This window comes from Aristolochia californica, unplaced genomic scaffold (assembly GCF_029961685.1).
Source record: "Aristolochia californica isolate CCGP_79_NKW_82.1479 unplaced genomic scaffold, dmAriCali1.0.hap1 SCAF_1, whole genome shotgun sequence".
In the NCBI taxonomy this organism is placed as follows: Eukaryota; Viridiplantae; Streptophyta; class Magnoliopsida; order Piperales; family Aristolochiaceae; genus Aristolochia; species Aristolochia californica.
In genome coordinates this window covers 1,293,823-1,308,113 of record NW_027181770.1, presented here as the reverse complement: position 1 = coordinate 1,308,113, position 14,291 = coordinate 1,293,823, and the positions used below count along the sequence as shown (strand labels likewise).

Genomic DNA, 14,291 nt, shown 5'->3' with positions numbered 1-14,291 from the left:
TTGCTTTCTTGCTGGACGAGGAGGGCCGATCGTGCTCGAAGTGCAGCCTCGCTTTTGGGTCTCTCCTCTCTTTTGCTCCCTCCTTTTTCTTTAAATATGTTTTTATTGTATCATTGGGTGGCGGGAAAAACTGCGTCATTTTCATTCGTTTACAAGATTAAAAACTGCCGCTTAGGACAGCCGAGTTGGCACCCGCGTCGGTGTCTCAACTCTCGTGTCTTTACGTTGACACCAGGCGGATCCGACTCCGCCATGAGGAGACGAGATCCCCCGAGACGGTGGATCCACTCCACCGAATGGCTCTGTTTTGGAAGTGCAGACGGGTTCCCTGCCAAGGGATCCTATTCCCCTACAAAGAGACCAGATCTCCAGAAACGAAGCAGGAAATCTATTGAAGTGTGGTGGTGTACCGACATTGTAGTGTTTTTTTTCTCGCCTTATCGTATCTCTTGTTAATGGGTCCTCCAACAGCGATATCAACGATGTCCTACAAACTCAGGTACTCCTGGTTACTTCTTGCAAGCAACAGTGACTCTGGTCGGTTTTGGAAGGACGGTAGAGCAGTGCGAATGGGAAACAAGGGATCAAGATTAAAGAGGAAGAAAATGGGTATAAATATAAGTAAAAAAAATTACATGTGACGTTAAGTGTTAAGTGTTACTTAGCTATGCGACACATACTTAAATTTTCCTAGAGTTATAAGTAGACAATAGTCACACATTTGGCATTTGGGTGTGCAATGTGTAAGTACAAGTAAATTCACTTTCACGTAGGGAAAGTGGCCCCCGTTCACTCTCACTCGATCCAATGTAAAAGGAGTGAAAGTGAATTCCGACATTAAACCTACTTCACTCACATTTACTCGTTCCTCTATGTCTCTTCCTCTCTCTCTCTTTCTCTCTCTCTCTCTCTCTCTCGATGTTCCCTCCATCCTCCTCTCTCGATCCTCTTTGCTTCCCAATTCTTATCTCTCTTGTCTCTCGTCATCTCAAATCCTCTTGTTCTTCCCCCTTTTGACTTTGATTTCCTCTTGCAACGACTAACCCCCTTCGATTTCCCCCATTCAACATCAAATTTTTTCTGAAAAAATATTTTCCCATTTAACTTCGATTTTCCCATTTTGCCTTCAATTTCCCTTTTTTCGTAATTATATTAATTTATACTGCACTAAAATATATTTTATGTTATTAATAAATTATTATATTATTAAATTATTATATTCATAAATTATTATATTAATAAATGATTATATTAAATTATATATTATATTCATTACTGTTAATACTATATTAAATTAGTGATTTAAAAGGGATAACTAAGACTTCTTTGTTCCTCTCTTAGGTGACGAAATAGGGGATGGTTGGGGAGGAAAGCAAATTTACGCAGCCAATGCTAGATTATCGAGGAAAATAACAAATCAGTTTGTAATTAAACTTTAAATTTGATTTTTTATTTATAACAAGTATAAACTAATTTAGTTGATTTTTGAACGTAAATACTCATCTTATTTTATTCAAAAACAATATTTTGATTAATGGATATTAATTAATGGATTTCAATTAGTAGAATTTAATTAATGATTTTTTATGAATGGATTTCAATGGAATACTCACATTTTTTTATTAATAAAATTCTTATATTTTTAATAAATGAATGACTTTTAAAATTATATTAAATTATTAATTTAAAAGTGATAATTAAGATATCATAAAAGTAAGATTTGATCAAATATCTAGAGTAAACATTTTGTTTAAGTATTATATTTGTAATAATTAATTAAATTGATATTTATATTTTAAATTGTAATTATTATATTATTTTAGATTAAAAAATAAATCTTATTTTATTAATAAAATATCTTATTTATTTATTATATCCATGACTTTTAATATTATATTAAATTACTAATTTTAAGAGTGATAATTTAGATATTATAAAAGTAAGAATATGATTAAATATTTAGACATTATAAAAGTAACCGTATTTGTTTAGGTATACTATTTATTATATATAATTAATTTAATTATTTAATTTAAACATTTTAAATTATTTATCTGATTTTGTTAATTAAAAGGTTAAATAAAACTATGTCAAATCTATCATAATATTTTATTAATAAATTTATTATTCGCTTTTCACTAAAATTTTCATTGAGCACGAAAATACTTTCCACTGCAATTTACATTATATAATTTACTTTTACTTTTACTTTACTTTTCTAGATAATTTACTTTAATTTTCACGCTCACTTTCCATCGCAGTAAACCCCCTAAACACTGCCTCGATTTTGTGAGTTCAGTCCTAAAGATACATGGCACGAGCCAGGCTTACATATAAACCTGTAAATACAGTGCCAGAATGCTCCATTAGAAGACATTTTCGGAGGGAGAAAGAGTTGCAAATAGAAGCCAGTCGACGAAATGAAACACTGTCGGATCATCCTCAAGTAATGAACGAATTGTGCGCACAATCCTACTAACCTGGGGATCTCCGCCCCTATATCGATGACGTTGTCTGATTTCCCCTTTCTGCCTTCTCTCCTCGATTCCTAATCGTGCCCTATCTAGGATCATTCTTCCAGATTTCACCTTTTTTCTCTACTTCACATCCCTTTCTCTGATCAAATCTCTTTATACTCTTGCCGGCGTTACAGTGAGGAGAAGTCATACTTGCTGCTTAGAAGCCTTTCTTCCTCGGCGATATTTCACTTTCTTTTTCCTCCCAGATATCGGTAGCAAAGATCTTTCTACTCTCTCTGCAAGGTACTTCCCATATCCGAAATTAATTTTCTGTTTTTATATTTATTCATTGTTTATGTTTACTTTGTTATAAATTTGTTTATATATGAGTTCGACCGTAATAGGTCTTTTTTTATTTCAATGTATAAGTGAAGTTTTTTATTTAAATTTTTGTATTTAACAATTACTTCGTTCATTATTAGAAAAAAAATTATATTATTTTATAAGTTAATTAGTTTAGTTTCTTTTTCTTTATTCAGTTTCATTCTGCTCAGCCATCACATATTTACTTCTCTGATAGTCAATTTTTTATAATTATGTTTTTGTACTTACTTTGACCTTATGTAGTTTATTTTAATTTTAATTCATTAATAAAGGTTTTAATTAGTTTTTGTCTTAAAATTTTATTTATCCATTTATTTGGCCATTATTAGTTTAGTGTAGTTTGATTCTGTTCAATAAGTTTATTTAGGTTTGGCCCCTATTACTATGTTTTCCTCGTAATTAATTATTATATTATTAGCTGTTTTTTAGTCATGTTTCCGTAACTATTTTGATCGCATTTATAAAGTCCCATTTAGTTCGTTTGCTCGACATTTTTTTACGAGCTAATTCTTTATATATATCGATCTATTTGGTAAAGTAACATTGTGGTATGCAACGTCCTTTTTCTTCCTATATTTTCTCTTGCCCCATTTTTTTGTTATGGTCCTGGGGTTAAGTACCTATGTCTTCTGCTCCTAACAGGCCGATCTTTTGGGTAGTATTGGTTAGGTGTACAACATCTGGTATCAAAGCAGGCGCTACGTCCCGACTTCGAGTCTTGGAGGTGTCGTCTCCTTGATTTGGCAAACCCCAATCCTGAGATGAAGGGATAGTAGGACCTATCGCTACGACTAGTGAGCCGCCGTGGTCAAGGCTCAAGCCGGGCGGGGTGTGATGTTATGGTTTGGGTTAAGTACCTATGTCTTCGGCTCCTAATAGACTGGTCTTTTGGGTAGTATTGGTTAGGTGCACAACATTTGTCAGTTGCCACACCAGGTAGCCTGTGGGACCCAAGTCACAATCCAGCCTTCTCCCAGATGGTGATAAGTGATCCCACACTCACATAGCTAGAGGGTCAAGGAGATGATTAGAATATGTACTAAAACAATACAAATTCATTAGTACACCCATGAATATGCCATTTAGAGAAGACCCGCTTGCCCAAGGTATGGGGGAGAGAATTGCCTGCATAACAAACTCTCCCACCTAATTTGTGATCATCCTTGTAACAGCTAATGCATCCCTGCACAACTACTAGGGTCTCCGCTTAGATGCTCAATATCTTCTCAGCTGAGTGTACATCACTATCAACTTATTTTAAGACATTTCCGTGTGCATGGTTACCCTTTTGGCAATTGCTAACTTTCCACGTGTCCATACAACCCCCGTCCAACCTGCCAAGCTTCCTTTCTCCAAGAGCAGACACTCTTGTCTGTTGACTTGCAGGAGGTCTAGCTTTGATACCAAATGTCAGAAGGACAACAAAGAATCCCATGCTGCGCCTGGTAGCTTGCCCAACTTAGGCGACATGCGAGCCTTCTCCCCAATGATCACAAGTGATCCTTCACACACATGCACACACACGATTGGAGGGCTAAGGAGATAATGAAAGTATGTGCATAAGACAATAGAGTTCTGTTGGTACGTCCACAACTACCCCATGTTAAATACCTGACATGCCCATGGTATGAGGAAAAAATTTGCTGCATGACACTCTTCTCTTTTTTAAGGACAAGGGAAAAGAGAAGGTGAGAGGAAAATGATAGAGAAAGAAGGAGAAAAGAAGAGGAGATAAAAGGAGTCAAGATTGGAATGAGGAAAAGAAGATATAGTGAAAAGAGGAAGGCTTTGGGGAGGTGGAAGATTGGAGAGAACAAAGGTTAATTTTTCTAGTAACATGGTATGTCGTATAAGTAGTTGTGTCAGATCAAACATTGCCAAATTGCAGCCGAAAAACCAAGAGAAAAGGTAAAAAATTTTCCATCCATGATGTCAAGACTTGAAAAGCCTGCATCCTCATTGTTTGCTTGGAAACATTGGTGCTTCCTCATTTCTATTTTCATTGTTTACTTTTGTACAACCTACAGTAATGTCCTTTGTATCTTAAACAGAAAAAGAAAATAGTTTCCTTTGAGCTTGATCAATATGCATATATAGTTATACTCGGGTTTACTTAGAGGAAATTGTTGCGGGTACATGTTTCTTCTTGGGAAATTTTATTTATTTTGATGTTCATTGTATATTTTTGCTTCTTTGTTAAATACTTTTATGTCGTTCTTTGTTGTATGTAGTGTATTCTTTTTTATTTTAATGTGTTCATTATCAATTTAGTGTAATTCTGGTTATCAAATTTCCTTTTACTTAATTATTATTAGTGTCTTCTTATTTTCATGTTTTTTCAAATATTGATTATACGCATACACCCCCCTTAACCCTAGGTGAACCCCCTAGCCCCAAAAAGGGACCATTGAGCCAAAGGCCCATGTCCTAAATCATTTCTATTACTTTGGCTATCAGTATTTGTTTTTATTTAACAGTTTTCTTCTTATTTATTTGTTTGACTAATTTTTATTGTTCTATTAAGTCAATATAAAATACATAGATTAGTTAATCCAATGCGTTGCGATACGGTGAACATCATGAAAGCTGAAGGAACTAAGAGGGATCTGAAAACTAACCCAAATTCCCTAATCGTATGGAAATTACTTTCCCATGGCTATCCAGTAAACAACATGCAATAAAAAAAACAAAATAATATAAAAATTAATTAAATTTCCTATATCAGCAAAAATAAGTTCATGTGGTGGATTAATAATTAACCTAAATCTCTTTTTTCCCATGAAAACCACATTCACATGAAACTCCATTGAAAAAATTATGAATGACCTAATCCGAATCTCTTTCCCCAATGTTAACTACATTCACATGAAACTCCATTGAATAAATTATGAAAAACCTACTTTGACGATGAAATTAATATTAATGCAACTCATGTAACCCACTTCGTACATCCAACTATAAACCAGCAAAGGCAAACGGTCCCACTTCTTTTATGTTGCTTTTACTACCTGCAAAATAACATAAAAGTAGTAATGTTGTTGAAATATACAATGGTAGTTGTTACAATTTCTTAAATTGTAACTAACATATCAATGTATGCATAGAAATGAATAGACCCCAAATTATAGAAATTCAATAGAAATAAAAATAAGATTTATTAATTTATGCATGTTTGAAAAATGAAAAAAAAACTTTTTAAGGAAAATCCAAACAGTTTAAAACTTTGGTAACAACAATTGAACAGACAGAATAAAATAAAAACAACAAATCGTTAACAAGTCCTTGCCGAGGGCCTTGCTGAAACCTAATGAATCTGGTAAGCATCTAATATGCTTACCAATAGAGTAATAAAAGCAATATCTAAATGCTGATCAAAAGTTGAAAGATTAAATACAAACCTCAACAGAATGCAATATAAGCATAATGTGAAAGATTGGAGTTGGAGGAGAAATTTTTGAGGAAAGACAGAAAGGAAAGCAGCAAGAGGCTGCATTGTGTTGGGGGCTAAGAATTTGAGCCCTCTTTTTATTACTTCACTTAAGTGATAATCATACAAAATGACAACAATGTCCCTTATTACAACATCTCTCGTTACTCTCTAAATGAAACTCAGAATTAAATGAAAATTGAAACATAAAATTACAATATGAAGCCTAACTTACTCCAACCCTTATGAGAAACTTATACTCATAAGAAATGACCAAACTATCCTTACATGTGATTTCTAGCACAAAAATAAACTAAGTATATAAAAAAAATCTACAAAGGCCAAGGATAGAGAGTAAATGGATACCATATAAGTTTTTTTATAACATTTGTCATCTTGAGATTCTGTCAGTCAATGTTTTGAAATGATTTGGGAACACATTACATATTTTCTGAATTCTTCTTGGTCATATCATTTGGATTGTACTTTGATGATATGAAGAGAACCTTCAAACCTGAAAGGCAGACACTGTGTCAAAAGGCTGGCATTGGGTGTATAAGTGTATATCGTTTTATCAAAATTTCATTAATAACCATATCTCATAAAGATATGAAGTTTGCTCAAGTACACAAGAAGCTCCTTTTTCTTCATAGAAAAATTAAGTTTGGCTTAAACCTACAAACTCAAAAAAATTTATGATGAAGAACTTGTGGTCTTAATTAGAGATGCTCAATGCACCTTTTGCGAAAGGCTTGAAGTACAGAAGGAACTCCATGTGCCGGGGCGGAGGAGTTCCCCTCCTTGACATTGCGAGGGAAAGAGTGGAGAAGTGAACCCTTCTCTCTTTTTTAATTTATGTTAATAGAATTAAAGATGATTAACTATTATATTCAAAATTAAGGTAAAAGAGAAGAGTCATTTTTTTCTATAATTACTTTTGAAATTTAAGGGGGTTGGAGTAATTTGGAGTTTTTCATTCGTTTGAGAGCAATATTAACATTTTTGAGGGGGGTTATGAGTGATAAACCTTAAGTTAGTGGCTTCGGTAATAGCTAGGTTTACTTTATTGGGATTCTTGTGCTGATTTTTGAAAGAATATTGGTTATATTGAAAGGCTGAGGCCCAAAGATTATTAGCACAAAATACATGAACAAAAAGAGCTAATGGGCGGCTCTTCAACAACTAGAGATTGGAAATAGACACTTTCTTTAGCAAGAGAATCAAAGGCACAATTTTCTAATCCAATTGTATGCTAGCAAACAGCGTTTTGTATGTTGATACCATACATAATTGCGGTTTCATGTGTATTTGGCCATGGTATGTGTTGTTTGGAGGACTACGTTTTGTGTTTGAGGTATCCATCTTTGGTTACAGTAAGCATAAACTCATAAATTGCAGTTGCACCTGATTTTTTTTCTTGTTTTTTACTTTTGGAATGACATTTTTGCTTTTCTATGCTATTCTTGTTTTTAGTAAAGTAATTAGTGAGTTCAAGAACTTGTGAGTTGAATACTGAAACCTGACTTGGTGATCCAGTTCATCAATCAAGTTGTCTAGTTTTTGTATGAGAACATTTTGGTGCACTTCTTCGGGGTGCTTCAATGAATATGCCTTTAGTACACACCCAGTTCTACACTCATATACTTTGTTAGTATTAGTAATTCTTTGACATAACTCAATTTCATTAGCTATTTCAGTGAGCAGGTTGATAAACCATGTTGATATACGCGAATATAGGTTTTGCTCTACTGACCTCAGTTAGTCAATCGTCAAATCAAGCAGACTTCTCGTATTACAAGATACCGAAATCCAGGCATGATAGTTGGGATTTTAAGGCATGTCTAGCAACCAGAGAAGATAATAACCGAAGAAGGTGGTTGTGGTTTTTTTATTTTGTATTCCCATATGCTTAAGCATTTCTTTATACTTGTTGTGTTCCTTCATTTACTTTTCTCTGTTTATTTTTTCGTTATTATCTTCTTCTAATTCATAAGGAGGTTTTGCATGAACAGTTAAAGACTTCTTGGGTCAGTGCTTTCTAACATGGAATTTAATATATGGAATATATCCTGTCAGTGTTACTAAATCTGTAAGGATGCTTGGCAGTATATGTATTCAATACTAAATTTCTTGTTAGGCTGTTTTCCTTTCTTATGAGCTGCTTTAAAGAGAGAGTTGAGAATAATAAAAAACTTTTCACTTATTTCAAAAATAATTTTTCCTTTCACTTTCTTTCTTTGTCTATATTACTTGATCACTTTCTAATATTTTGTCAATATGAGAGGTGCACTGCTTGGGACAATGTACGGTCCAAACATAGTTCACTGAAGTGTGAGATGATCACTCTACCTGCCAGTTTACCCAAACATTTTGAGTCCAATGCTTTAAAAGTCTAGGTCACATGGGAGGTTTCTACTCTGAGGTCTTTGGTTCAAGTCTCATCGGGAGAAAGGTGTTTACAGTGCATGTGTAGTCAACATTCAAAAAACAAAAAATATGATGACATTTCCTCGGTGTAGGAAACCAATTATGTAATTTGAAAGTAAACTTTTCATATTTTATTTCTTCCGATCTCTTAAGAAAATGTTTCCAGATCTTTTAGGCATCTTTACTGTATTGCATTGCAGCTTGTATGAACCTTCCCTAAGATCATGAATTTTATATTTTGTCACTAAAAGGATAAAAATGGAAATAATATTTGATTCAGATAAGTTGTTTAATTAATTCAAATAGATTATTACTGGTCATATAATTTGATTTTGTTGGCAGTTTGTCTAAAATAATTTGTTATTAGTCATTTTAAAAAATCGTTATGTTTTTAATTAATTGTTGGACTTTAAAAAAAAAATGAACTGTTGTCTTAAAATTTTAAAGTTTTTGAAATGTTTCTTTTTTGTTTCCTTAATAGCTCTTTGGATTTCCTCAATGTTTTTGAAGTTAACATAGTATAAATTTTGTTCATCCTTTTTCAATTTCCAGCTTCTGGTCCCTTTTTCCTTTTGGTTTTCTTTTCTGGTACACACATGATCAGGAATGGAAAAGAATGTAGCTTTTAGAAATAAACCATTGGCAAAGCTACTGAGATAGCATATTGGTACAGCTGAGTCGCAATTTTTTTATTGCTGTTTTTATTTTGCGGAGCATGCCTTTGCATTAGGCCTATTTTTAAAACAATAGTGGATTCAGTGGTAATAATTTTCTCCTTCATTTGTACTTTCTTTACCTCTTCACTCTGTCATCTTGGGGGATCGCGTCAATATATTCTTTGATGCTCTCTGCCGGCACACCGTCTGCTTCTGTTGCAATTTTTTTCTGTGTTTTAAGTCAATCTCATTCTTTCTTTTTTTATTTTTTTATTTTTTTATGTGTCTCTTTCAGATTTTTATTTGATTCACTTCCTATAGAAGTCATCTAAAAGAAAATTCGACATTTGTTGGTTAAAGAGACATGACCACCTTTGGAGTGACCTGATGGTGATTTACCATGTGGTAATGTTGCATGCACTGTCATTCTTGGTGATATCCTGGGAATAGTTTTAGATAAGTAGCTAGCTACCTAGTTATGACAATTTTCTTTGACTTGTTGGTAAGTCCTGCTAATTGTAATGATGCAGTAATGTTAACCTCTAATCCACCTTTTTGCTCTTTGTTCCATACCTTGATACTTTATGATTTACAAATCTGGAAAAAGAACATACTTGAATTATCACGAGCACGGATCTGATTTTTGAATTAGCAATGTCTTATGATCTATCCATCAAAAAAATTTCAGCAGGTAGGTTTTACAAGGATCTTAACTTAGTGTATTACGAAGTTTAGGTGTGAATGCTTGAATCTGTACAAAGAACTTGTACCATATGAGAGGTCTCGGCTGTGGCAAAATTCTATTATAGAAAGGAGACATACTTTGGTTCAAAGAGGTGCAGATCACTTGGATACATTAATCATTCTACAGCACCCTCCAGTATACACCTTGGGTGCTGGTAGTTCAGAGGAATACTTAAAATTTGACATTGAGGATGCTCCATATGATATTTATAGGACTGAACGAGGTGGAGAGGTTACATATCATGGTCCTGGACAGGTATTGTTCTTCTCAGAAACTTTATATGTAATATTTTGTGATTGGAACCATCCTGTAATATGAGGAAATTAGAAAATGTCCTTCAGAATCTCTACTATTTTAAGTATAATAAACATAATTTTGACAAATTAGTTTCAAAGTGTGTCCTGTGATTATGTATGAGCAAAATATTTGAACAATGCTGAACTGAAGTTTTGGTGTTTTGTTTCTAGGTCTAGTTAGTAAAAGAATCAATCAAATAATTCTGAAGGATGATGAAGTTCAGTATGTTGGAGGACTAATAGGTTGGCCAAAAATCAAGGAGAATCCTCCCAAACATACATTGTTTCTAGCAAACTATCTCAAAAACCAAAATTTTCCATCATTATATATGCTATTGACTGCTTTCTTTTCCATCCTCTTTGAGAAAAGGAAAACTACAATTTCATGTTGTTATTTTCAATATAGCAAGAAAAATGAAAACTCAAGCAATTTTATAAGCAGAATGAGAAAATATGGATTCATGTCTGAAAAAGCCTCCTAAAGAGTGATGGTCTCTTTAGTGGTATAATGATTCATAAGTTACGTATAACAAGAATGATGTTGATTCTTATGGTAGAGAGTGTTGGCTCGTAATTTATTTCATTATTGATGTTCGTTTTTTTTTTTTTTTTTTTGTGCAAGTTAATACTGGTGGTGGGAATAATCCCACATAGTTAGGCTAATTTTAGGAAACTTCTTGTGGTTATTAGTTAAGAAAAAGGTCTTATCTTTGGATAGCCATTTTAGGATGGGCTTAGACCCAACTTTAACAAGGTATCAGAGTAGGGTATCTGTTCTATTGGGCTTAGTTTGTATCACGTTTATGTCATCCACATCTAAAGCCTATTACCCACTAGATGTGAGATGGGAGTGGTAGTGGGAATAATCTTACATACATAAGTGTAAAGAAAGTTTTCATTGTTATTGATGGGGACACCCCTCGCGTGCCACCTATTACACGAGTCTATACTCAGAGACACCGGACTATGACAAGACCCACCACGTTGTGGTTGGGGAGTGAGGCATTTAGGACAGATTAATTTTTATTTATTTATATTTTGTATTGTCTTTAGAAGTAATTGTTTTAGTTGTTTAGGATATTTTGGTTATTTTGAAATGTCTTGGGGTTTCGGGTCGCTATTTAAATCCGTTATGTTTGTAAATCAGGAATAATGGAATGAATTGAAATTTTTTCCATCTCCCAGCTCTTATCTTTTTCCTCCTCTCTTCCTTTCTTCTTCTTCTCCTCCCTCTATTTTCCCATTCTCCCTCACTGCAGCAATACACGATGCTCGTCCCGCGTCAGTTATTAGTTGGAAAAAAAGGTCTTTGAACTTTGCTAATCATACTGGGATGGACGTGGACTCAACTTTAAAAAAATTAGTAAGGGATCAGGGCAGGTACTTGAAAATCCAATCTTACTTAGGAGCCCAACCCCAGAACTTGTCCCTACAAAAACTTGTGACAAGATTGGAAATTCAACCCTGTCTTAGCTCCGTTTACAAACTCCACCACACCCCACCCCCCCCTTTGCCCTTGCATCCTCAGTCTACCTTCATGACATTACACGGGCCTTCCACCCTTCTTTTACAAAATGTCCTTTAATAATAGCCAACCTTTTCATTTTAATGAAATATTATATATCTTTTTGAAAATCAGAAAGGGTAGTCAAATAATAATATCCTGCTGGTTGGAGTTGGGAAAACCCATACTCTTTCTGTGCATGTTTCTTTCCCCTCACCCTGTTCCTGGTTTTGGCAGATCAGGTTAGGGCATTGGTGTTCCCTGTTTAACCCACATTATGTGCTCCACTAAGTAGGAGAAGAATAAAAGGAAAGAAGGAAGAATGCTTCTATGCATACCCAAAAAACTTGCTATTGTCTACTGGCATTAAATTTGGATTAAGCAAAAGAGAAAATAGGGGCAGAGAGCCCCCCAAAGCAGTTATAAAGAAAAAAGGTGAAAATAAGAAAAGAAATAGTACTAGAGGCAGCTAAGTGGGACTCAAATTTATGGCTAGGTGTTGATAAGGGTCTCTTAAGCAAGAGAATCAGCCAAGCTATGTTGTCAAATCAATTTTAGACAATACAGATTTTAAGGGTCTCTTTTTCCTGCTCAGATATGGTCCAGATATTGATTTCTTCATACAATACATCAATATGAGGCGGGCCATATCTTCGTGCCATGTCCACTAAATTATTTCAGCTTTATTTTTCACAAGCCTTTTTATCTGTATAACATGATGACATTTTTATCTTACCTTAACTTTCTTTTCTTGATTTAGCTCATTGTGTATCCACTTATTAATCTGAGCTATCAAAAGAAGGATCTACATTGGTACCTCAGGGCCCTCGAGGAGGTGGTAATTCAGGTTCTTCGTAACACTTTTTTTATAAAGGCTTCACGTGTTGATGGGCATACTGGAGTTTGGGTTGGTATGCCTACTTTCTCTCTATTTATTTTACGTAATTTAGATGTCTTTCCTGCTCTTGTACCTTCATTGATGTGGTTGAGGAACAGTGGACATGTTTTGTGTCACAAATCTTCATATTGGCAAATCTATGAAATCTCCAGAAGACCAGGCGCAGGGAGTTTGCTTGCTTGGCTTCTGAGTATCTAACATGTTGGCAGGCAGTTTATATCCAGCAGTTGAATGGTGTGTCCATATGAAGTAGCTTGTCATTTTTTATTCAATTGAGAAGCCAGTTGGTAGCATTTCTAGATCAGGCTGGTGTCTGTTGAATCTTTGTAGGAGTATTGGGCTTCATATGCTCCATGTGTGGTTCGACAAATTGCCTTTCCTTTCCTCTGTGTTTTGGAAGTGATGGGGAGGGTCCTGTAAGACAGTTATTTTTCATTAGTGGTGTTTTCTGAATGCTGAGTTTTCTACTCTTCAGGCAATCAGAAGGTTGCTGCGATCGGAATCAGGGTCTGTCGTTGGATCACCTATCACGGGCTAGCATTGAATGTCACTACTGATTTAACTCCATTTCAACACATTGTTCCTTGTGGCATTCATGGAAGAGAGGTTGGAAGTATTTGTGAACTTCTGAGTCAATCATCCAATGGAGAAACGAACTTGGATGTATGCCAGTTGATGGACATTACTCTTGTAGCCTTGCTCAAGGAATTCTCTGATGTTTTCCAGCTCAGCCTCCATTACAAACCCCTCGCAGACTTCAATTTTCCCCAGGAGAAAACCGTCAGTATTGTTTAACAGGATTGTTTTTTATCCTCAAGGATATATTATAGAAGAGCAGGATTTCGCCGGAAGTTATTCCCAGTATACATCCATTACCGGCAAGTTGAAGAGTAAAGACTTGTACGCACACCCACTAACCTGAGGTGACAGCACTCAAAAACGTGCCATGAATCTCTCAAGTTCGTTTCATCTCGAGGAAGAGACATGGCCTTTAACTCGTTCTACGTTGACAGGAGTTACAATATAAAATACTAAATCACAAGTAAATAAACACTAATATACACATCATGTTTAGCGATGAAACGGATATTCAAAGAATCACTCATCTTGCCAGGTCATTTTCACCCACTTGATGGTCAGCATTGTGGTAAAGAAACAGTTCTTGGAAAGATTTTCAACTGAAAAGAAAACAATAGAATGCGGAGATGAAGCAAGCAGTCAGCTGACCAAGATTTCGATTGTTCTCCAAACAGGCAAGTTTTGGAGACTCGGGAGTTGTCAAAGGGATTCTAGTTTATTCACCATGAATTTATTATTGCGAACGACTGAGAGTACTTAATATCTAAATTGACAAAAATCAAGCGTGACAGCAAAAGTTTGATGATGAATATCTTTCATGATTTAATGAGAAATTTGAACTCTCTTGTCTTTAGTCCATAAACGGTCTTTTTCCGTTGTTGTTGGCAACGAAGTTGGAAAATCAAACCCATACCCT

General features: G+C 34.7%; 1 protein-coding gene across 1 annotated transcript; it reads left to right on the top strand.

Annotated features, from left to right (window-relative positions):
• The first annotated feature begins 2,359 nt into the window (after positions 1-2,359).
• Positions 2,360-13,717, top strand: LOC137962286 (octanoyltransferase LIP2p, chloroplastic-like). Its single transcript, XM_068809108.1, has 5 exons — positions 2,360-2,762; positions 7,968-8,143; positions 10,089-10,353; positions 12,659-12,809; positions 13,272-13,717. The coding sequence occupies exons 2-5, from the start codon at positions 7,986-7,988 to the stop codon at positions 13,589-13,591; spliced, it is 894 nt and encodes a 297-aa protein (XP_068665209.1). The 5' UTR covers positions 2,360-2,762; positions 7,968-7,985; the 3' UTR covers positions 13,592-13,717.
• The last annotated feature ends 574 nt before the right edge of the window (positions 13,718-14,291 follow it).